Raw genomic sequence first — 24,431 nt, 5'->3', positions numbered from 1 at the left:
AAGCTGTCTCTGTATCCTTTCAGGAAAATAAAAAATTAGCAAAAATTACATTAGTAATGTTTTGCTTCCCTAATGAATTAAATCATTCTGCCTCAGAAGAGAGATGATCCTGGGATGAGAAGGAATGGATTTCATTTTCTCAGACAAATCATGCCATCCAATCTTAGAGTCAGATTTGAGTTGTTAGAGAAAGAAGGTAGAGCTGCAGGAACGCCAACAGATTCTCAATAGACTCTGTTCAGTCCCAGGCTAAATCAAATTTGTACTCTTATAATATTTCAGACATTCACTTTGGTCCAACAATTCTGGATTTCAAGCAAGCCAACAAGAATGGCTGCATTTATATGAAGTTCCACAGAGTATTTTTGTTACAAAATTACCAAATTCGTGTCTGTTCTGCTAGAGACCAATGCTTCCAAAGGTGTTATTTGCACTCATGAATTAAGTTTGCAGGAATTAACATGAAGATCCTTTATCTTATCACCAACTCTAGTTTAATCTAAGCTTCACACTTTGCAAGCCAAATAAGGAAAAGGCATAACAAATTCATGTGTACAAAAAAAAAGGAAAATATTTATAGTTTTACATTCTGTTTATAAAGAGAAAACAATACAATATACCAAAAGTTTTGTTTCAATAAATAAAACATTTGTCATTCTGCTTGGCAAAGCATGCTGAAGGGTACTTAAAATTAAACTTATTCAGGTAAAGTTATTCAAATGGGGAAGACTTCATACAGTTGTTGAAACAAATATGATTTTTTTTTTTCAAAACTTAAATCAGGCGACTATGGGGATTACATTCCACAAACTTTTTGTCAACTGTAAAAACAATTCTGGGTTTCTTAAACATAATCTTTAAGAAATTGGCATTGTGGTGTTTGATCATTTTCAAAACCTACTTATTGATGTTTGCTAGTTGGGAGCTACTTATAGTCATTCACTACCTACAAGTATAATTTATTTTGTAGGTGAGAAAATATTGAACACATTTTGATGGGCTATACCAGGGGTAGGCAACCTTGGCTCTTTTATGTGGACTTCAACTCCCAGAATTCCTGAGCCAGCATGGCTCAGCTTGGAAACCTCTTATTCCCTCAGCATGGCTGGCTCAGGAATTTTGGGAGTTGAAGTCCATGAATCATAAAAGAGCCAAGGTTGCTATACTGTACTTGCCAATTTAATCTCATGAGGAGGGAGACAGAGAAGAAATCTCTAGAGCAACCAGCATTTTACTCCCCAAATCATAATGTTGTACCACTGTTCGAAAGGGTATAGAACTGTACCATAAACTGTTGGACTTCAAAACCCATCCTCTTTGATCATCAGACATGCTGATAGGAGATGGAGTCCAGGAGACACCGAAAAACTCAAGACTCCTTGCCCCTTGCATAGACTTTCATTTTTTAATTTCTACCCGATTCAGCAGTCCATTTTTCTAATACCTTTCTGAAATAGAATTCTGTTCAGCTAAACTAAGATTGCCATAAAAATAGAATAAATGCTTCAATGCCTTTATCTAGCTGCATGCTGGACACAGGTACAAAAATGAAATCTTTTCACCCCTTCCTGAAGCTCTACAGCAGGGGAAAAAAAACTTACACCAATTTCATTGATATCAGTCATTGAAACTGTTTAAGGCACAGAAATCTTGCCAGAAGCAACAACTCATGGCAACAAACATATTCCTAATACAACTATACAGTATGCTGTGTAAGGCCATGTTACTCATGAGCTTATCTTTGGAACCATAACACAAGCACTGTTTTCATAAATTTCCACTGAAGAGGTTCTCCTCAGGGGCTCCTGACTTGCAATCAAGGGGGTCTGGGGCCCTTTCCCAATCTCTGCTTCACATGTTCTGTCACCATTGTTAGACATGGTTCTGGATCAGAGAAGGGAATATATATGGGCAATCATCTCCAGCTAGAGGGCTTCTTGTCAAGGGAAAAGGACTGGAAATTCCTTCAAAGAAGCCATTTCCTCTACCCTTGCCCCCCTTCCCTCTACCAGGAATGCCGGTCAGAGATTTACAGAAAAAGGCACATGAGATGTTCTGACATTCCAATTTCTGTCTTTGTCATATCACTGGAGGCCTTCCCATGGCATCTTGGTGTTGTGGCTGTTGGTACCAAGGTCCAAAGCTGTTGATGTAGGTGTTAGAAGGCAGAGGAGGTCCTTTGCATGCCATGGGGATGTCCCAAAGTGGAGGTATGTTGGGAGAACATGGGGACAAAGATGAAGAGCTATGTAAATTATCTTCTTGGATGCTGGAGCCCTGCTTCATAATCTTTTTGAATTTGGAACGTTTATTCTGGAACCAAATCTTGACCTGGTTTAAGAGAAAATGGGTGCAAGCAGAGAACGCATGAACAGCTACAGTAAAACTGGGAGGAGTTTAATCTAGAACTTTTTGCATCTACATTTTTCTACTTTTAACGGCTTTTATTTTCTCCCTACCTAATGTTTCTACTCATAGCTATTTTAGATTGAAGAATTCTAAATGATTTTTTTCTCATTGGTTTTGCAAGATGACCTTTGTTGCAAGATCCTTAAAATTTTTGAATACTGTGGTACTTTAAAATAACAAATGATATTGTTATTGAATAAGTTGGAAATGCTGAAAGAAAGAAAATGTCATGCTCTTTAGATTCAAGATATACTTTTTAAAAAGTTTCTGAAGGATGATTTTAATTCCGTTAGTTCTGTATCTAAGAAAAGTTAGCAATCACCATACATTCATCTTTTCAAGATTTTGTTCACCTACATTTCAGGTAAGCCATGAATCTAGCCCTAGGTAGACATCTATGTAAAAATGGTGCCCATTGCTAAATCTGACATGAATCTGTTAAGTATATCTCTTGCCAAAATGCAAAGTAGAAAGGAAATCAGCTCACAGATTGGAACAGTATTGCATACTGTATAGTACAGGCCTTTGGATGTACAGTTCCAGCCTTTCCCCAAAGTTATGGCTTTCATATATAATGGTATAAAATATTGGAGTCACATAGTGCCCATATTGAAAAAGGCAATAAGTTGCTTAAATCCACATTGTCTGAAGACCCATTTCTTTAGCCGCAAACCTGCTTGAGCATTACAAACTGTGGACATGCCCCTTTTGACAATGTCTACCCTGGAGATGTACCCATGTGGCACAAAGTACAAGGCCTTCTCCTGTGTCATTCCCAAAGTAAGTAGCACAATCCCATAGGAGTTGCATTGGTCACTCACTCCCCTTTCCTTTGGAAATGTGCCCAAAATATGTATTTTTTCCTGACTTGTAATTGATAATTAAGGTTTGCATTAGTTTTCATTTCTGCCTCTGAATTATTTTTGTACTCTGCATTTTACTGTTTGCTACCATCCTTGGATGCTCAGACTGAAAGATGACATGTTTGTACATACGTGGACACACACACACACATACAAATATAAATCCCCCTCACGGCAAAAGGTTGATCGTTGGGTAGCGTTAGAGTAGTATTCTTGTCTCTTCCCTTCTGCTTTAATTCCCTCCTCTGTAAAATGGAAAACGGGAAGGCCCCATTTCCCGGGACTTTTGCAAAGATCACCGAGCAGCAGGATTGTAAACGTTTCTCAGGCAACCTGGTTTCACACGTCTTTTTCAGGCTCCCTGTTGCAGATTAATCCTAGCCGGTTCCTTCAAGCAGGGCTCCTCCCCCTTCCCGTCTTCCCCCACCCCTAAAGCCGATTGCACAAAGGCATTTGTGGAAACATCGAAGGAGGGCAAAGTGTAAAGTTTGGTCTTCAGGGCATGCTAAGGAAAAGGAAAACTACAGGCATCTGAAGCAAGAGACCCCACCCACTCTCCCCCCGCGGCCCTTGTCGGTACAGAGAAGCTACTTTTTCTGATTAGTTGCAGATTTGGCTTGAGTGCCATGCCTTGCATCAGATAAGAACTTAAAATGCAAAAAAGAAAATATAGAAGGTGAGTTTAGAATCAAGATAGCAAGCTTGCAGCTTTCTGAAAAAAGAAAAACATCTTTTAGGCTGGACCTTCTGGAAATTAAGCATTTTGGAGAAGGAGTGAGTTTTTAGGAAAAGGAATGTGATGTCAGTCTTTATCATTTTTAGACACTATGTGTCTATTGCTTTCTTCCTTCAGCTTTACCCTGCATTTCCATCTCTGGAACTTTATCTTTGGCATCTATTTCTTTTTTTAATGTCTCTATTCCCTGTATGATCCTGCTTGCTTCACCTACGAACCAGCAAAAAGGAAAAGCTGTCTTCAAAACAAAGCTACTGCTGAAAGGTGGAGGTGGAGGTGAGAAGCTAGAATTACAAGGAAGGGAATATTCTTAAAATGTGTTAAATTGTGATCTGATACATTAGCTTTAACCCTTTCAAGTGATTTTTTTTTTTTAAGTCTAGTGATAAAGCTCTGCTTGTTATTCAGCCAGAGACAGTGATAAATACACTTACTTTGAAAACAGAAGGTCTAGGATCAAGTCTCAGCATTTCTAGCTAAATTTACCTGAGCAATTCCAAGTGATGTGAAAGACTGGTATTAAAAGGACATGAGCTTCTCCCACTATCACAGCAAATCAATAAGTGCTGTGTGACCTAAACCAAGGTCCAGCCTATTATTAGCATAAGAATCCTTGGTATGTTTCAGCTACAATGCTGTTTTCAGACTTGGCCATATTAACATGTGTGAACTTCAATTCCCAGAATTCCCCAACTGGAATTCTGATTGGAGAATTCTGGGAGTTGAAGTCCATGCGATTTACAGTGGCTAAGTTTGAAAAAAACATTGATCTATACTAATAGTTTTGCAGAATATTTAGATATGCTTTTAGTTAGAACCAATGGGGCTAAAGCATAATGTTGCAGATCCTAGTGCAGCCAGTCAAAATTCTGATAATTCAATCCTCCTCATAGTTTTCTGCCTCCCCCCCCAGCAAAGATCAAACTGGGCTGTGGCTTCTGAGCATGCTCAAACAACATTCATTGGCCTCTTTTAGATTCCCTCCATATTTATTTATTAAATTTATCTGCCACCTATCTTGCTGTTAGGCCACTCTAAGTAGCTTACAATAATAAATAGACCTGTAAACAAAAGTAAAATAATAGAATAAAATAAACAATGAGCAAAAACACAATGAGAATACATCAATATATATGTGAGCAAATCCTGTTTGAACTATCCAAGCAACAACCCTGCAAACTTCAGCAATGGAAGAAAGTCTAACATCATCAAAAATATGTTTGCTGTGATATAGATTTCCTTCATTCATACTCCAAAAAAGGTAGTCTAAACAAGGATTTGCTGCTTGCAGTGTGAACTCATCCCATTTTCATCCCCAGAAAACAGGTTTTGAAAGCTTTTGTACTGCATCAGAAACCAGCAAAGCCTGTGTGCCCAGAAGGAAATTTTCCGGACAAAGAAGATATGCATTGAGCCCAGAGAAGAGAAACCTCCCTGAAACCACCTCCAGCTCCTAATTTAAAAAAAGTTTATCCAGGACTTTTATTGAACAAGCCACTTTTACTGAGCTGACAAGCCACAATTTCTTATATATACTTATATATATACTTAACCTGCATCTTAACCAAAAGGCTGGGGAACCTTTTAATAGTAGGCAAATGTACTATATGGGTCAGAAAACACATTTTTATAATTGGTCAGTGTTTCTCAAATCTCAGCAACTTTAATATGTGTGGACTTCAATTCCCAGAATTCTCCAGCCACCTTCAGAGAAACAATTGAGAAAACTGCATCCAAGAGCTGGATCCCCATAAACACTATTCAAATTGATAGTTTGATTTCAGTGAAGATTCGGAGAATAGTAGAAGGTTGTTAGCAGTGGTGCACCTAGAAATGATACTTAATTTACTAGAAACATTACTTTAAGCCTTTCATGCAGAGAAATATCCTTAAAATAATTAGTAAAGTTTAAAAAGCAATTTTATATATAATTATACATAATTAAACAATTAAACTGGAATTAATCACAGAATATTAAGACGTGTGGACTTTAACTCCCAGCATGTTATTTGGGGAATTCTGGGAGTTGAAGTCAACATACCTTAAAAGCTGTCACGTGTGAAAAATACTTAACTAAATAGAAACTAGATTAAAAATAAGCACTACTCATAATGTGTCAATGAGATATGGCAATGCTTGCTTATTTAGAGAAAAGGGTTCTAGAAATAGAGAAGTACCTCTTGTTTGCGGCCCAAAAAGCAGCCTATACCCCCAAGGGAAATTTCATGCAAGTGCAAGTTTTAGACTGCTGATATATAGCAGGCTACACACACATCATTTTGTTATCCCTAAACTATAGTGAAGTGAGGTTTGCTATCCCCTCTATTGATCCCCATCCTAGTTTTGTTTCAAGTTCAATTTAGTAACAAAGTCTTAACAGATTTTACATTACCTGAGGCTGATCTTGAACAATGCTGAGGTTTGTGTGTGGGGATATTTCTTTAATGTGGGTATAACTGTAGTTTAAGCCTCACTTACATATGCACTGGCAATGAGATGAAGGCATGAGAATATGAAAAAAAATGATTATGACATCATGTTTGTGTTCCATTTAGGAACAAATGAGGAATGATCTTAGCTATTAATCTAGAAATGATCTTAACTATTTATGATGGATAAAAATGTAAACTTTTGCACATCATATACAGCAGAAGAATCTATTTCTGTAGGTGCACAACATTGCTTCACATGAAAGTGTCTGCCTGGCCTTGTGTATTACCATTTCTATAAACTAGTTCTTTGTTGTGAAATATCTATCACACACCCATCCAGAAGCTAAGACGATTTCTTCAAGAACAGTCATAATCTGAGGAGTCTCTTGGGAAAAGATGATTGGCTGGCAATATTCTGTTTGGTTTCTGCATTCCAAGGGACAAATAAGTAGAAGAAGACCAAGCATCCACTTTTTGATATATCAATAGTAGATTTGTAAATGCTCTATCTGGAAAAAGAACATTTATTTATAACAATTCATAGCTTTAGAATTCTGCCATCCTGCCTTCCAAAAGCACATAGATTCCACCATTTTACTTGAATTTCTTCTTTGTCCAAATACATTTTTAAATGCCTGTGGCTAAGATCTCATCTGTGCCATTCATCTGTCTCAAATTATCTCTTTAAGTGGCTTAGCCATCTGTAAAAGAGGCAGTTCTGTGTCAGGGATTTTTGACAGCACTAAGTCTTGGAAGACTTCCAGGTCTTTCCAAACCATATCTTCAGTGACAACCTCCCCTATTCTCACAACTCATCTGTCCATCCTTACTTATGTCGTATTTTATTAAGACAGAATGCAGTGTCCTCTGGGAAGTGATTCTAACACGCCAAATGCTGCAGTTATTATCAACTTACTACATTGTACCCATAGAATCTGCTATGAAATGTTGATGTCTATATGAAATTCATTTCTATCTGTCTTTGGTACCTAACATCTCCTGTAATGACCATATTCCTTTCTTTTATCGATCAGTCCATTTTCTATAACCACCATGCTCAGTTTCAGTTCTCATCCAGCTGATTGGAGATTTCCTTCCCCCCCACATTTAAACTTATTTACCTAAGGTGATGTGTGTGTTTTTTCAGGGGGTGTACATCTGAGTTTCCCAAAATTTGCTGATTGCAAATCCACTACCTAAGCAATGCTACCAGCCAAAATGGTAAAATAAACTATTGCAGTGTTTAAATTTGATGCAAACAGACTGTTCCATGTGTTATTTATTGTGCTACTTATTTCGTTACTTATTTTGTTTTTATACTGTTCCAAGAAAGCAATTTCTTTCCCCAAAGATCATAGTTTAAAAGCCATGGTGCAACAATTAAGTCATCAGGGAAGGGGCCAAAGATTTAAAATCAAAGAACTCTGAAGAAAATATAAAATAACCTGGGAAAGCCAGAATTTCTGAAATTTATCTACAAGAGTCCTTCTGTAACATCAGGTTAATTAATAATGTTAATTATTACTGAACTACAGCTCAGTAAGAAGTGTATGGGGGGCTCTAGAATACTTCTCAACATAATATTAGCATTCGTACTTGGCTTTGAAGTGGGGAAAGCAAGGTTGCAACAGCAGCTATAATAATATTTTGGTCTGAATGTGAAAAACATTAGCTATCATCCCTTTTCAGGTCAATTACCCATGAAAGTTAGCATGCAAGCAGATGGAGAAAAGTACAATTCTCAGAAGGCCTAGTAGGAGGGCTAACAGGGACATGGGCTATTGGGAGCTAACACGATCAATCAGGTTCTCCATCCTTGATTTATAGTCTTTTTTGCCCACCTACTCCAATGGTTGTTTCATTTTTAAAGTCTAGAACAGAAATCCAGACTGCACCCTTCAAAAGCCAATAAAGGATAAAACAAATTTTAATCTCTTTCCTATCCATTGATTTTTCAATATCAAATATTCCTCCCAGTGGTTGTCATTCTAGATCGGTGTTTCTCAACCTCGAGAACTTTAAAATATGTGAACCTTAACTCCCAGAATTCTGCAGCCAGCATAAAATTTGCCAGCATGACTGACTGGGGAATTCTAGGACTTGAAGTCCACACATCTTAAAGTTGCCAAGGTTGAAAAACCCTTGGCAACTTTGTTTCATCTACTAGATGGAAAGAGCTAGATTTAAGCAAGTCACCATCTTCATTCTAACTAATTTGACAGGCATGTTGTGAAGATTATCCTCATAATATATGCTCTCAGAAGACAGGGACTGATGGGTAACAAGTGGAGAGTATAAATTAATAGAGCATCTCACCTGTGTTTGGGTCAAGCCCAGCTGTGCTGCTAATTCTGCCCGTTCAGGTAATGCCAAATATTGGGTTTGTTGGAAGCGTTGGTTGAGGGCCTGGAGCTGAAGGCTAGAATAAATGGTACGTGGTTTCCGGATTTTCTTCCCTTTTCCATTGATGCGGATTTCTCCATTCTCTATGATGGTTGATTTCTCCAGTTCTTTTGAAAGAAACAAAATTAAAGAGAAAAGTAAGATTCAATGTGTAGCTGAAACTAACATCAATGGCTGCTGAGCTGTTTGGTTTTAAGCGGACTTGAGATCATACATGTGTCAATATTTATTTGCATTTTTTTCTAATAGGTGATTCAGCATGGGGCTACTGACAGAACTGCTGGACAAAAACACCTCCAGTTTCACCTCCACTCCACTATGAAGCATCCTTGGACCTTTTTAAAAATCCCTCAGTTTAATCCTCCTCATAAGATGTTGTTGTGAGGATAAAGTTGGAGAGGAAAGCGCCATGTACACTGCTTTGCCTCCCAGAAGCAAGATTATAAAGATAATAGCGAATTCCTTGGATTTCTGACTTTGCAACTTCTTTGCCACTTTTCAGTAATAACAAAGCAATAAATTTCAGTGAAACATGATGCAATTGCCTATGTCAGATTTCTCAGATAATAACCACAAATGTTGTTTGGCAACTTATTATTACAATATAATTTGGTATTCAGAATGCAATCTGCATATGCCCATTTATTAATTTGTACACATAAAACAAATTCTAATTCTAAATTGAAAGGTACCAAGAATATCATATCTGACCAGAATACTCACCACTCATAATGGATATGATAAATGGTGGATAAGTTGTATGGAAATGTACTCTGTGAATGCTCAGAGGTCCTTGTTCCTAATTTACCAGTCTGAAAATTAAATCTATGTAAAGGCAAATTTTAAGGCCCCGTGGTATATATACCTCTAGAGTAATGAATTCCAGAAACTTGACAGTTCTCAGCAACTGATAGTTCCAGTGAAAAAACTAAACTGAGAAACAATTTAGATATGGATGTACTTACAACTGAACTGCTTCCTTTATCAAGAATGGATATTATTTATCTTTATGGACTCCTTTAATAAATCACTGTTTGGTCGTGCCACAATTAAATAATGGGAATTATAGATCCCAACAAGAACAGGAACCCAAGATACACAGTCATCCAGAAAACAAGTTTGCTACCTAATTCTGAATGATGATAATTCTTTTTACCATTAAAGAACTCTGAAAAAAAATATCGAATCATATGAAGATCTGGAAAGATAAGCTTAGTCCAAGGATATAACATTGTCTTGCTACATATTTAAGCTCTGACCGGTAGCCTTTTGCATCAGTTGGAGTTTACAAGTCTTCTTTAAGGGCAGCTGCATCTAGACTGTAATACAATAATTTAGACCTGGGCATAGATCACTCTGACTCCCAGGCATTTCTACCCATTTAGGGTTGTGTGTGGGGGAGAACACAGGAGATCAGTGACAAATGTGGGTCCAGAATCCCCTAAAGCTGCATGTACTGTCTTGAGGAAAATATAATTCTTCCCAGAATGACCTATTGCCATGCCATTCAAGGATGTTTCTTGAATCACTATCTAAACAATTAGAAAGGAATTTTTAATCACTGGATTTCTATTTAAATCAAGGTAAGGGTGTACCCTGAATAAATGGCTAACATGGGAATTTGGGGAGAAAATTTGAGCTCCAGTAGATTTCCACCACAAATAATGAGTATAATCAAAGATTATTCAACAGAATAAATAAACAAATGCCTCGGAAATACTTGTGATCAGAGGAAAGAAATTTGGCAATTAAGACGTTGTATATTCTTAGTTTACTGACATTCTGATCCAACAAGCACATTTTTCAGAAAAGTGTTTGGCAGCCTGAAAACATTTTAGTTCAGGAGTCCCCAACCCCTGGTCTGTGGACCAGTACCAGTCCGTCACATGCCAGAAAAAGGCCACACAAACAAGCACAGCCCCATCCGCAGGATGCAGGCAGCATGCAAAACTCTGGGCCCTTCGGTCAGTAGAAAAACCTCCCTCCATGGAACCAGTCCTGGTGCCCAAAAGATCAGGGGCCATTGCTTTAGTTGACTGCCCTATGCAAACATACGATGAAAAAGCATAGCCATTAAGAATGTAGGGAAGCAGGAATGCCATCATCCTGAACTGGCTTTGTGATATTCTAATCTGATCTGATTGGCTAATTAACAATATTCTTTCATTATGGCATCATCAAATTGGCCAAGTCATTTTTCATTGATTGAGATAACATAAGCAAGAAGGAGTTGTAGTTTGAATAACAAGAACATGTTACTGTAGTAGCTGTCAACCAGGCTGTAAACAATATGGATGAACTCACATAGAAAATGTTTATTAAGGTCATTTGATGTAGCACAATTAAATTCAATCTATTACAAAAAGCTTATCTTGTCTTAAAAAAACCTAAACCTATGGTGGGGGGGAAATCAACCTGACATCACTTTATATTTCAACTTCAAAGATTCAAATTTTCTGAATTAAAAAGGAAGGAGCTGCTGAGAGAGGGGCATGGAATGAAAGATACAAAGTCAAAATTTAAAGTTAAAAGGTGTGTTTGATCAATGTCATTTTCTCTGTGCATTTTGATTTACTGCTATAATTTGCTAAAAACAACAACAATGTGCAAAGAATCTAGCCTGTGTACTCAGTTCTTTCCATCCTATTACATTTGATGAGCATTCCAAGCTTACTGCATTATGGCAAGAATTCCTCATTATCCTCTGTGTTTTTAAAAACCTGCTCTTTCCCCAGGAGAAAACAATTGAGCAGAAGAAAGCAAGCCCACAAAATGCAAACAGTTTCAGAGAACAGTTGTGGCCCAATCAGAGACCTTGTTTTCCCTCATCTCGGGTTTGAAACTGTGTCAGGGGAAGAAGAAGAGATCCCTCTACAGGGCTGCCTTTAATTCTCACCAGTGCAGATTTTAATTAAGAAACTCCGCTCATGTGCAAAGAGCAAAACTCTTCAGCTTAAGGAAGAATACTCCCTAGATGCCTCAGTAAACCACATCCATGTGCTACTGGAGAAGCCACAACAGAGGAGAGGACGCAAAGTTTTGACAAGCTGAAAAAATATATAGACACAGTAGAAGGGAATCCCAAGGTACTATTTCCTTACAGATAATAACACTTTAAATTCTTTTTTTGAAAATTTACTTCTCTGTTTCTAAAGGCTCTTTGCATTGCCTTGGTTTACAAAAAAGAAGGCATGATCCTTAAAATGTAAGGTTTTTTCTTTTCTTTTTTTTTTTTTGCTATCTTTCAGTTTAATATGGACTTTCAAAGTGGCTTAAAACAACAAAGAAAATGCAAGTGAAAGAAATCAAAACAAGGAATTTAATCCATGCATAATCATTACTTCAACCTTGACCACCATGTATCCTTAACAAACCATTTACTCCAGACCAAATGTAGACTTCAATTGCAAAACATAGCTCATCACTGGGATTGGTGCTGCCCCATTGCTGAAATAAAAAGTGCATCACAGCCCTACAAATCATTTTCAGTCCTGGTAAATTCTTCTATTGCTGGAGAAATCAAGCAGGCCTGGATAAGTGGTTATGTGCATAGACACAAAGCCTCACCTGGAATGTAATTCATCCTGTAACATGGCTGTCCCCATTCTGGGGGCAGCAGTGGATTTGGATTACCATGATCCCCTAAGGACCATCACCAGGGGAAGTCTGGGAATTGAAGTCCACATATCTTAAAGTTGCAAGATTGAGAAACTCTGCCCCAAAGAAATCTAATGAATGTAGAGCACTCCAGATTGGAAAAGGCTGGGTCTATGAGCACAGAGACCCAGGCAAGTGTATTCCCTGCGATAGAGACCAACTGAATAATTTTGGGCCACCCTATCTCACAGAGATATGATTGTGGAGAATGGAAGGTGACATTTAAAGATACCTCTTCTTAAGCTTCTGTCCTGAAAGAAAGGTGCAAGGCAGAACTAAAAAAAAAAAAAAATCACTCAGACTGTCAGAGAATTTGCTGTACTACAGCACTTAAGGAAGAAAATAAACTACATTTATAATTACCCTTCTAATTTAATATTAGCATGTGCTTTCTTTTAAAATTGCATCCCATACATTAAAGCAGTGGATTGTTTTTTCCCCCCTCTCTTTCTCAGCAACTTTTTATTTGATTGAAAATCTTGATGATGTTTCAATTTTTCAGAGCATTTTGCAAATCCGGGCATCCTTCCTTAAAAGTAAAAGTTTTCAATGCATCTTACATCCAGATGAGCATAAATCTAAGTCTGCAAAATACATAGGACAAATAATATGCAATGTTTTTTTAAATAACCATGCATAAGATGAAAATCAGCAAAGAATACAATTCTTGATAAAACAATGGTTACAAACCCACAGGAGAGCTACACATTTACTGTATTTTAACACCATGAAAATAAAACTAATTTTGTTTACTAAGCTGCAGTTAACTGAACTATAGTTTATGGAACTGACTTTTTTGGCATTGTCCAACTCACTGAACTGTGAATGAACCAAAACACTGGCTGGATTCTTGTAGCATCATTTACCGAATTAACACTCTTGCCTAACACTTGAACTACAGGACAGCCATTGGCACAAATATGATGGTGTATTAGAGTTCAAGGGAGAAGTGAATGCTGTCATCCCATCTATATGACTATCTTTCCTTACTGGGTTGTTGGAGAGCCCATGGCCCAGATATTGCTGAATTATATTTCATAGAAGCATATCTAGTATGATCAACAGTAAGAATGTTGGAAATTACAATTCAGCAATTATACCTAAGCTCTTCATCCCTAGGGTAATTGGATAAAACTATCACTAACATAAAATTATAAGATTTATTATGCTAAGTATTATAAACACGATTCTTATCTCACTCAATAGAAAGGTAGCAAATACAGCCAATAGTATTAATAATTCAGCTTATTCAAATTTAGCAAACAAATTGACTCAGACATCTTGCATTGGACCAGATTCATACAATCTATGCTTGCCAGCTAACATTCCTACAAAGCTAGAGTGTGCCTAATTTCCTAATCTTGTTTGGATTTTTTATCTTAATCACTTTAATTGGCTCATTTTCCAGTCTTCCCCAACCTGATGACCTCCAGATGCGGTACAAAAAACAGAACCTTTATCCTCAATCATGATCACCATGGTGATTTTCCTTGGAGCTTGACTTTATGACTTAATATACTAGAGTTTTCTGTAAACCAGAAGCACCCAAGGATGGACTTGGTGTTGCATGCACAACTCTTGGAAAAAGTTATGCCTGAAGCTGTGTTCTCAAAAATAATGGGAGGAACAATCAAAATTGACACTGAGATTACAATGAAAATAAGATTCTCATATATTTTCTAGTTTCATATTTATTTATTTATTTGATTCAATCACATAATAACGGAATGCCTTTGGAAGCTTATGGGGGCCTCATTGGCCCTGGGCCTTAGGTTGTAAACTTCTGCTTTTCATATAGGCCAAGCAGAAAGGCATCATCAAGTTTAAGGGGTGGACTGTTTGAAGATTTAGTAACATTGAAAGGACAACTTCTACACCTATAAAGGTCAGAGCCATTGCTAAGAGAATAAAAACTGTGTAATCTATAGAATGACATATTGATTATTTGCTAAATCCCAATAAGGACCCAGCACTATGGAGTTTATGACCAGAATTCAAAGTTATCCTACGTTGACTGTTCTGAAAGCTTTACCCAAAAGTAATTTCCAGAAGGATGAAGAATTGGAGACTTGAGGGTGTCATAAGAATGTGCTCTGGCACTACAAAGTTGATTCATGTTCCAGTTAAAGCAAATGATTCATGTTTAAAGCAGGAGACATTACTGGAGATGATTAGGACATGGGCAGAAACAAAATCAACTTTTCCCTTAAGAAAAATAAGGGGAAGATAAAGACATGGGGGGGGGAAGAGCGAGAAGCCCATGTCACTTTTAAGATGCGTTTCAACACTGAGGGGAGAGGGAGGAAGGGCTACAGAGCTCTGATGGTCTTACTTCTGAGTAGGCACATCTACTTAAGGTGGCTGCTGTTATGTGCACACTTATTTGGGAGACAAGCCGTTCCCCAAACTAATCAATTGAGTAAAAGTGCTGCAATCCTAGGCAAAAATTATGTTTGCTATAAAAAAACAGTGGGGCAGAAACCAGAAATCCATCTATAGCCTTTCTTCGTTCTTCCCACACAGACAAGAATACAAAGGAAATATTGTTTTTGTAAGTTTGTTTAAAGTGTAATTACATACTTTTGAATGTTATTGTCTACCTCCTTGGAAGAGATTACCTTCAAAGGCAGATTATATAGTATTTAAATAAAATCTCATTTACTACGCTCTGAACACAGGAGAGAAAGTCAATATTACAACTGAGATGAAAGCTGACAGGGGAATCTCTTGGGGAACATTAAGCATGGGAGTGCTTATTTGCAGCCAATAAGTATCAACCCATATATTTTTATAGCATCTCGACGATGGCTGGATGATGCTATTAATCTGCCCTGCAGAACAGATGTAGAGGAAATACTGGAAGCCAACTAAATTGCAATTGACTCAAACCCAATAACTGGATTGAGTTTGGTCAGTTTAATGAGCTCGCCCTCTCTTTTCCTTTTATTTACCTTGTCTTTCTGCCTAATGGTCATCATCATCATCTTCAAAACGTGAGGGTGACATACGTGTCAAGTGAGCATTTGATGATTTCAGCCAGTTTGATATTCCCAAAAGATCTACTCTTTAAAATACTACTCTTTAAAAATAAAAAAAGAATATATTAACTGAGGAATTAAATGATTCAATTTGATTGGCACCGAATCGATTTAAACCGAACTAATGATAATTAAAAGTGGATTTCAGTAGTTCTACCTGCTGGAGGAGATGGTGAAGGGAGAATCCGGCGTTGATCTATCTAAACGCTAAAGAAGCGGAACAGCTTAAGAAGTCGCAATTTCTTCCCAAACCACTTTCCGCTGAAGTTCGGCACTATTTCTGCGCATACCACCATTTTCAGTGAATTAATCGATAATGCTTATGCAAGGCGGCCTTTACTCATAGGGACTCTCACCCCCTGTTCCCCCCCTGAAATCCAGCGCTGGCTTTGCAATTTGGCTGGCGTTTGCCTTTGCTGAGTTCAGTCGGGCGGGCTTATTATTGTTGAACAAAACTGACGACACATGAGATCGCGATACAAAAGCCCTAAAACGCGAAGGATTCTCTCGAGCTGGCTGGGAATAAATTAAAAAGCAAAATCAAAAAGCTCCGGGTCCTGTTAGTTTGGCGAATCAACCTGGGGTGTGAGCTGAACAGGCGCCAACCTCTTCCACGCAGCCCGCGGAGAACGGAGTTTTAAAAGATACATCCGAAACCCTAAAGGAATAATTTAATTTAAAAATCAACCCAAGACCAAACTCCGAGACGCCTGGCCCAGTGTCTACCCTAATTAAAAAGATAAAATGTAATAATAAAAAAAGAAAAGAAAAAGGAGCGCCACACCTCAAACTAGTTCTCTGGAAGAAAAGAGAGATCGTTCGAAAATCCGCCGAGCTGGAGCCGGACCTGGAAACCCCAGAGATTTAATTGCAAGCAGGGCGAGACATGCCCTATCAAGTTCAACGGGACTCCCCTTTAGCTAGACCCAAATTTCTTCTTTCAAAATTTAGGTATTGACCTGCCGGTTTGTGTCTATCAGTTACACCATTGCATTTAGGGCTGGCTAGTAAGCTTGTGTTTCGGGATGGGGTCTATTTTTTTTCTCCAAACTACACCAGCTTGAGAGGCCCCCAGAAGGATGAGAAGCTAAAATACGAGGGGGGGAGGAGAGTGGAAGAGAAACCTATTGAATTATGCATTTATTCTCTTTTTTGCTTCTTTCAAGTATATCCAATCTTTGTAATTATGCATACAGTATAGCAGTGTCTCATATGCACAGAACAGGGTTGTGTGTATAAAAGCAAATTATGAAAACTGTGTCTGCGACAATGCACCAGGACCTCATGCTACTTGACGACCTCCAAAGAAGGGTTTCCTTCTGCAGCTATTCTCCCCCACAAACACACACACACACACACACACACACACACACTTCGTACACACACACACACACACACACACACACACACACACACACACTTCGATTGGAGAACTCGGATTGGAACTCTGATCCAACCCGAGTTCTCCAATAGCTGGAAATATCAATGCAAATTGGTTGTTTTTGTCTGTTATCCATCCGTGGACTGGGAGGAAATCATTGGCCAGAACCCTTCTTAATCCTCAACCATGTAATGGTTAGACACTAGCTTTTTCTAGGGCATCTCCCAACCTGCGTAGAAAATCAGAGGGGACAGTAAAAATAATCTTACACAAGATTATTTCTTTCGTCTAGAAATAATCTTGTGTAATAAAGAATTATTGGAAACTTGTCTAGAAATAATCTTGTGTAATAAAGAATTATTGGAAACTTGGAAACTTGAATGCCTGCGCTCTGTTTTGTAAACCGTCTGTTAGGTTAATAATAATGTCTTCTCTCACAAAATACGCCTGCTTTTTCACTGTATTATATAAACTGTTTCTTAACCTCTTGGGCTTGGTTTGGGGTTTCCCCTAGTTATTGTTTTTTGAAAGGAACTCTATTGTCTGTCAGCAGGCTTCTTGGAATAATAAGGACAAGAATAATATGCTCGAGACAGATAATAGAAACCTTGTGAATGCGTGGGAAGGTGAAATTTATAAGAATGCTAAGTGAAAACTGGCACGTTTGCCCCCATTATCTCCATTTAATAACTACTAATTACTGTAAAACTAGTGTCAGATACAATAAACTAATATGCATTTAAATAAATTGCCAGGCACTTAGCTTCTACCAGTTCACCTTAAATTATACATCACTTTACAAATACTTAAAAAGTAAAATTTGTTTGGCAGAGAGAAGATGAATCTGATGGTTTGTACCTTCGCTAAATAAAACTGGAAACCGTGTCCCTTAAAGGAAATCAAAATCAAAGAGACCTTAAATTTTTATTCGCTGATCTACCTGAAACGTTGATTTCTAAATCAGCTTTTAATTAGGGAAGATTGAAGATTTAGCAGTAACTTAGAGCTAAAACTCACTAAAGGTCAAAGTAAGAATTAATAGGGAGTTAAAATTTTCCACTGTATCAGGCAGAAGAATAACAGAACAGAAACGAGGTAGATGTGCCAGGGACACTAGTATATTACGCAGGCGGTGGGACATCGTAAATCCGCTTGAATTTTGGCTTCGCGTAAATTAAAGAAAGGTCAGTCCAGATTCCAAAACTAGACTGCTTAGCCTTACCAAAGTGAGCTTTTTCTTTGTGACTCACAACGCGTCCATTTCATGGTTCGGGCACCATGACTTACGCTCCTTTGGGTGGGGGAAGGTATTTTAAATATCTTCAGGCCAGCATCGCTTTTGAGTTGCAGGTTCACCTCAAGCGACCCTCAAGCGCTAGTGGCCGTGGGTGTATTTCAAGGGCGAGTCCAAGGGCCCCAGCGTCCACCTGTTGCGGGAAGGATGTGTACACACACACACACACACACATTCTATTTTCTCCTATGATTGCACGCATATTTTAAAATAAATGCAGCGTATATTTAGGGACCAACCTCTTTATATTTTGCTTGTGTAGAGATGCTGTCTGGATAGCTTCTTTTCTTAGAATCCCACACTTGCTTGCTATTATTTATGGCCGTCTAGCAAACTTATTCGAGATCCCTTGCAGCTTAATAGGGCCTCTTCTCCAAAAAGTAAAAAAACGAAAAACCCGCACAAGTCTGTGCTATGCATACAGCACAAACCCAACAGGTTTGTTGAGTTCCCCGATGACATTCAATTTCTCAGCGCAATTCTACACAAGCTGGTTCACTACCCCCCCCCCAAATCGGTAAGGATTGCAATGATGACATGCAGTGAGAAAAAAAGTGAAATGAATTTGGGCTTGTTTCCGAATAAACAGGTACTGGACGTCGTAGCCCTTCATTTGCTTCAAAGGTGCACCAACTTAACAAACAACTCTCATGAAGACTCAGCGTGTTATATGAACGAGGCCTTTGTCTTGATCGCTTAAGTTGTTGCTAGATTCTCTCCCCCCCCCCCCAGCGTCAAATCCTGCCGACTTCCTTGGTTTAAGGTCGACAACTATGGCGTCCTGGCCTCTTATCCAACCTATGTTTTTAAAGTACCCTAAGAAGACATTTGAAAGGCAGTAGGAAAATGCTTATGAAGATTCCCACAAAGGAAGAAATAATTTATGGCTTAAAAAGGGAAAGACACAGATATAGGCAACCTGGTACCTTCCAGCTGTGTTTGATTTAAGCACCCATCGACTTCAGCCAGAATGATTTTTAATGGCAAAAGATTACGAGTGTACCAGATAGGTTACCCATGTCTGGAGGAAAGCCACCTCCTTGGACAGTGGAAGGGGGTCGTCACTTCGTGCTCTTTTGATCTTTCGATAAACTTCAAGCAAAAACTGCGCTGAGTTCAGGCAAAGCACATTCAACCAGAAGCGAACGGCCTTTTATTCCGTAGAACTAACTTGCTCGGAAATACGCTTAGGAGTGCAGGCTAGGGCTGCGTTGCTACTCGAATAATAGGTTTGTTTGGGTTTGGTTAGGCATTGTGCGAACCCGGATGTTTTGTTCAATAAACCACGGTCACTCTATGGTGTAGCGAGTGAATCTGGCCTAAAAAGAAAAACTCCTACGGATTTTAATCTGTTTAGTTACATTGCTCAGCCGATATAACATGAAGATCGGCTCTCCACCACTGCGGTGAGTGACGCTAGACTAAACCTCGTCGGAGAAAATTTCTGTGGCTGATACATTGTCTCAGCAACAGCTGGATGGTGCAGTAAATTGCGAGGGGGAACAGACCCTCCGCGGCGAGCTTCTCCTGAACAAACCTGGAAAACATCAGCAGTTAAAAACGAAGCGCCTTGCCTAGTTGGATCCACAGATCGGAATGAAAATTAATACGGTTCCTAAACTCAGTGTCCCCTAAATGGAGATCGTTCAACCCCTTCATTGAGTGCGCACCCACCACAACCGCAGTTAACCTGGCTGCTTGGTTTGGGATATTTGCGGTGGACTCCCCTTTCCCACTCATCAGGTTCATAACGATTAATACCTGCTAATTAATTAGCTGCCGGTGGGATCTACTGTCTCGCCTTTAATAGTTTTACTCCCTCAATCAAAGGAGCAGCAAGGGACCACTTTCGCTGGCTACTGCATTTGGTTTCAAATAGTAGCAAGACGCTTTCTCTTTTACTTGTTTGTTTGACAGGTACCAATTAAAATAAAAAAATTATATAGTACAAGTAAATAAGGGGCATTTAATAAACACCTAACTTCATTAGGGAGCACGAACTGACATTACTAATCCAATGATTCCTTTCTGTGCAGAAAGAAGGCAAGGGCTTAGGCAAGGCTATTTCTCCACAGAATGAAGACGGGTCTCTTTGCCTTTCACCAACACTGGAAGCATTTTGCTTCTAGTATTGCCAATACTGCAAGTAAATCACTCTTGATATGCTTAAATTAAAAGCTCCTGTTTTTATTTTGGCAGGGAAAAATGTCTCGCTATATCTCTAATGCCCATGAGTTCCTTTTATCTTTTTGGCAGTGGTTGGTTGCTGAACAATTCTGAAAATTGCCCGTTTTCACATGTGTACAGCCATCATCAAGGGAAGCTAACAAGAGCTTCCCTTAAATTTGACAAATTAATGTCATGGAATTCTAGGAAAGGTTTCTGTGAAGTTTGGATAGGTGCTGGTGGGAGCTGTGGTGGTGGGGAGAGACAGATAGCCTAGGGGTTATGAATTAACCTTAAAGTCGGAATACCTTTAGAATTAGAAAGGGGAATACTGCTCCGAGTTTTAAATATAGTTATAATTACTATAGTTGAACAAAATAACCTTTTTTATATTTTACTAGTGCATTGTAAAACATTCATTATTACAGAAATGGAGGGGGGAATATATACAGTAAATGCTGAATAAAATGCCATCCTTTAGTGGAAGACGAGATTGGCACAAAAGAATTCCTATATCATTAGACTAAGTGTCCTTGAACATAGGCCAGGAAGAAAGTTCTTAACAAAGATGGTAGAAAATAAAAAACAAAAGAGTACATTTTCTGTGCCAAAAGATAATTAGTAGTAACCTCCAATCCAAAGTGATAAATAGATAAATGTTTCTAGGAACATCCTGGAAATGTAAAGCATATTTTTCCTTGAAGGGGAATTTGGGCTAGAAAGCTAATTAAAAAGTATACATAAGTGGAGGGAGTAAAACAATGTAAATTGTCAGGTGCAGATATGGTGTATCCAATTCAATTTATTGAATGCAGGAGCTTATAGAGGTTGAAGTCCAAAACCTGGACATGAGACCAGATTTAGGGTTAAGACTTAAGCCAGGAAAAAAATAGGGCTTAATTCCTGTTCACTATATCAAGAGGATGGAAACTAGCCAAGCAGTAGGGGTGGGAAGAGACACTTTGCATATATATCAACAAAGGTTTCAGTCCCATACCATCTACCTTTGAATTTTTCCAGGTGACTTCCTGAACAATTTCTACCTCTTGTATTAAGTTATTTATAGAGCAATTCAGTGTACCTGGTTGTTTGACATAGCTATGAATACCAGCAACACAACAGAGCAGTGCCCAGAGGCATGTTCAATCTAGATGAGCTGGGGAGGAAAGGGAAGTTTCCAGGAAGGATATAAACAAATGCAGCAGGGAGAAATGACCAGAAATAAATGACATATCATATTTAAATTGCTTGGATCATCATTTGTCTGGATTAGTCTCTTCAAAACAAAATATATTAAAGGTGTCCATGGTCTCTTATGCAACCTTGAAAGAGTACCACAAGAATGTAAGTCAGTTGAAAACCAAGTCTCAAAGCAGAATAGCATTTCCAGCAGAAATGTTGCTAAAGCAGAATTTTTCAACCTTGGCAATTTTAAGATGTGTGGTTTTCAGCTCCTAGAACTCTCCAGCCTGCATGCTGACTGGTGACAGCATGCTGCCTGCCTGGGGAATTCTGGGAGTTGCAAAACACTGAGCTACAGGCATGCTCCTTTCTCATTTGGCACTATTCAGAGAGGTTGCGATGCTTATTCTCCCCAGCTGGCTAGGCCAATTTCTGTGCCTCAGTCTGATCCTTCGCATCAAGTTTATTTTCAGCATGACTAATTTTACTGTTTTCTTGCATTTTTGCACCAGTTCTTTCATTAAGAGTTCTGAAAGCTTGCACATTATTTTGTCATTGCCCAACTATGCAAACTCTACCTAGTAACCTTTTCCAGCCTAGTATTATCTGGTTGAATTGGTTGATGAGCAGTGCTCATATGATCAGGCAGGCTGGAAAGCAACATCCCAGTTCCGAAAGGAGAGATGCCAATGAGATTTCCTCCTCTGGCTGCTTGAGCATCTGAGTTTTGCCCCCAAGAGGAGTGCCTTTCTCCTGCTTAGATCTATGTGCTACTGCTTCAGTCATGGCCCTGTGAAGCTTTGATGCTAATCAAATGGATCCCAGGAACAAGTAATTCAGGAGGAGCAAGACTATTTCCTCCTGGGGATAGGGGTGAAGGGGAGAAAAGCAGAGAAGGGAAGCTAATGCTGATTCTTTGAAAAAAAAATTGGTGGGGGGAGAGGAAGAGAATAAATATTCATTGAAAGAAGTTTTTGAATCACGTGCAAACTATTTCAGGATCCATATGATAGCTTATTCAAGTTAAGATCTGTCCCTCTAATTATACAATCTAAGGGTGGCATAATACAATGGGTTGTAATTTATTTCATTGCAAAATTGCTTTCATTTTCTAAAAGGTCGCATTTCTGAATAAAATGTTGCACTGTGTTTATTATTTTTCTCTTAGCTTAAATTACGTTAGAGCCTGCCAGTAGAGCATGCAGGGAAGAGAGATCCCACCTAAGTAGACTACTGTCCCATAGATTCCTCGCCGGTACTTGTAAATAATTGTGCAGTAATTAAAATGCTTGCTTCAACTCAGCTTTGTCTAAGAGCGCTGCAAACGAAATGGCGGGCAATGCAGATTTTATACTGAGTAAATGCAAAAATAAATAAATTAAAATAAAATAAAAATCCCCTGACACTTTTTGGAATGGCCTGAAGTTTTCGATCCACATTTGAGTCACGTTCCCCAGGAGGAATTGGGGGTTGTTTCATGCCACGGAGAAGAGGCCAAGACTGGCTCAACCCTCTTTGCGAACAATGGAACGGGGAAGTCTCGGCTAAATTTGCGACCTCAGATTTATTTTCGAACTAATAAACTCAGGTTAACTTCTAATTTAAAAAAGGGCAATTCGTATTTTTCTCTCTAACTCGTAATCTGCTTGTCAACTCAACTCTCCCCCCCCCGCCGCCCCCAAAAATAAACCTGAAAAGAAAAGGGGCAACATTATCTGTTAGTGACGGACATTAATACTGATTTATTCCATTCCCTCCTAAGGCTTTGAAAACAGCACATTTCTGCCCACATTTCTTCAGCTTTTTTCTTTCAGGGGTGCTGCGCTATAACTCTCGTCACTCCTGAGGCCACGGGCCTCTTGTCTCGGACAACGAGAGTTGTAGCCCAACCTTTCGGTGGCTTGAGGAAGGGGCTATTCTGGACAGGTGTTCAAGGGTGATCTTACGAATGTCGAAAACCTACCATCCAGATAAAATAACGGAGATTGCGTCAACCCCCGAATGGGGCGAGGAGTTTAGCAGCCCCGGCTTGCTTCCCGCCCCTTCGCCCAAGCTAGCCAGCCTCCCCTTACCCGTCTCCTCCAGCCTCGTCCCATGGCCCAAGGCGCTCGAGGTCTGCTGGTAAGGCGAGTAGGAAGTGCCGTGGTGGTGGTGATGGTAGAAAGCGTGAGGGCTGCCACCGGCTGCCCCGGGGTAAGGGGGATATGCCAGGGGTCTGCTGCCGTAGGAGGCGGCGGGAGGAGGAAAGACACCGCCGTCGTGCGGGGGCTGCTGCTGCTGCGGCGGCGGCGGCAGCGGATGCAAGGCTTGGAGCGAATATGGAGGAGCCAAGGTGGTCGGGTGTTGCTGCGGCTGCGAGGGCTGGGGTTGCTGGTGCGGAGAAGGCGGGGGACCCAGCCCGAAGTCCAGAAAAGCCGCTTTAGACGGGTCCGGCGGTCCCAGCAGGCTCTCGGCCAGAGAATTCATCGTCATCATCAAAAGGTCTGGGGGACTTTCCGCGGCAGGACAAGGAGAACGCCCAGACGCCGCCGCCGCCGCCGCCGCCGCCACCGCCTTATCCACGGCCCCGGCCACTACCGCGTTTCGAGCGATCGGCGGCGGCGACCGCTACCAATGTTGCCGCTGCCAGACAGCTTCATGCTCGAACAGCGCCGCCTCCTTAGCCCTTGGTGTCAAGCAAAGGGAAGCTCCGACGTCTACACTGCCACCTGCAGCGGCTGCCACTCCGCCGCCTCCTCGGGCCCTTCCGTCGCTCGCGTCCAAGCAACGGCGCCCGCTCCTCGCCTTCTCCCTCAAGCTCCCCCCGAGCGCCCTCTTTTCTCCACGCCGGGTCCCACAAGAGAGGAGGAAAACCACCGAGGGGACGCTTG

The 24,431-nt window shown here is 39.7% G+C and overlaps 1 protein-coding gene and 1 long non-coding RNA gene across 2 annotated transcripts; one reads left to right on the top strand and one right to left on the bottom strand.

Moving 5' to 3' along the window:
- Positions 1–471: 471 nt before the first annotated feature.
- On the bottom strand, positions 472–24,431 carry DLX4 (distal-less homeobox 4). Its single transcript, XM_039333122.1, has 3 exons — positions 23,634–24,431; positions 8,757–8,950; positions 472–2,331 (listed from the first exon to the last, which is right to left on the bottom strand). The coding sequence occupies exons 1-3, from the start codon at positions 24,034–24,036 to the stop codon at positions 2,080–2,082; spliced, it is 849 nt and encodes a 282-aa protein (XP_039189056.1). The 5' UTR covers positions 24,037–24,431; the 3' UTR covers positions 472–2,079.
- On the top strand, positions 2,338–9,379 carry LOC120303508. The gene is made up of 2 exons (XR_005555483.1): positions 2,338–3,948; positions 9,093–9,379. It is a non-coding gene; the product is annotated as an uncharacterized LOC120303508 (long non-coding RNA).

The sequence above is a fragment of the Crotalus tigris genome, unplaced genomic scaffold (genome assembly GCF_016545835.1).
Source record: "Crotalus tigris isolate CLP2741 ecotype Arizona unplaced genomic scaffold, ASM1654583v1 scf7180000024472.5447098, whole genome shotgun sequence".
Lineage (NCBI taxonomy): Eukaryota > Metazoa > Chordata > Lepidosauria > Squamata > Viperidae > Crotalus > Crotalus tigris.
The sequence above is the reverse complement of the archived record's forward strand: the minus strand, read 5'-3'. Positions and strand labels throughout refer to the sequence as shown.

Coding starts and splice junctions, on each gene's coding strand:
- DLX4 (XM_039333122.1), bottom strand. CDS start 24,036: ATGATGACGATGAATTCTCTGGCCGAGAGCCTGCTGGGACCGCCGGAC. Junction 8,951..23,633: donor GACGAGGCTGGAGGAGACGG/GTAAGGGGAGGC, acceptor TTCTTTCAAAAG/AACTGGAGAAATCAACCATC. Junction 2,332..8,756: donor TGGGCTTGACCCAAACACAG/GTGAGATGCTCT, acceptor CTCTTAAACCAG/GTCAAGATTTGGTTCCAGAA.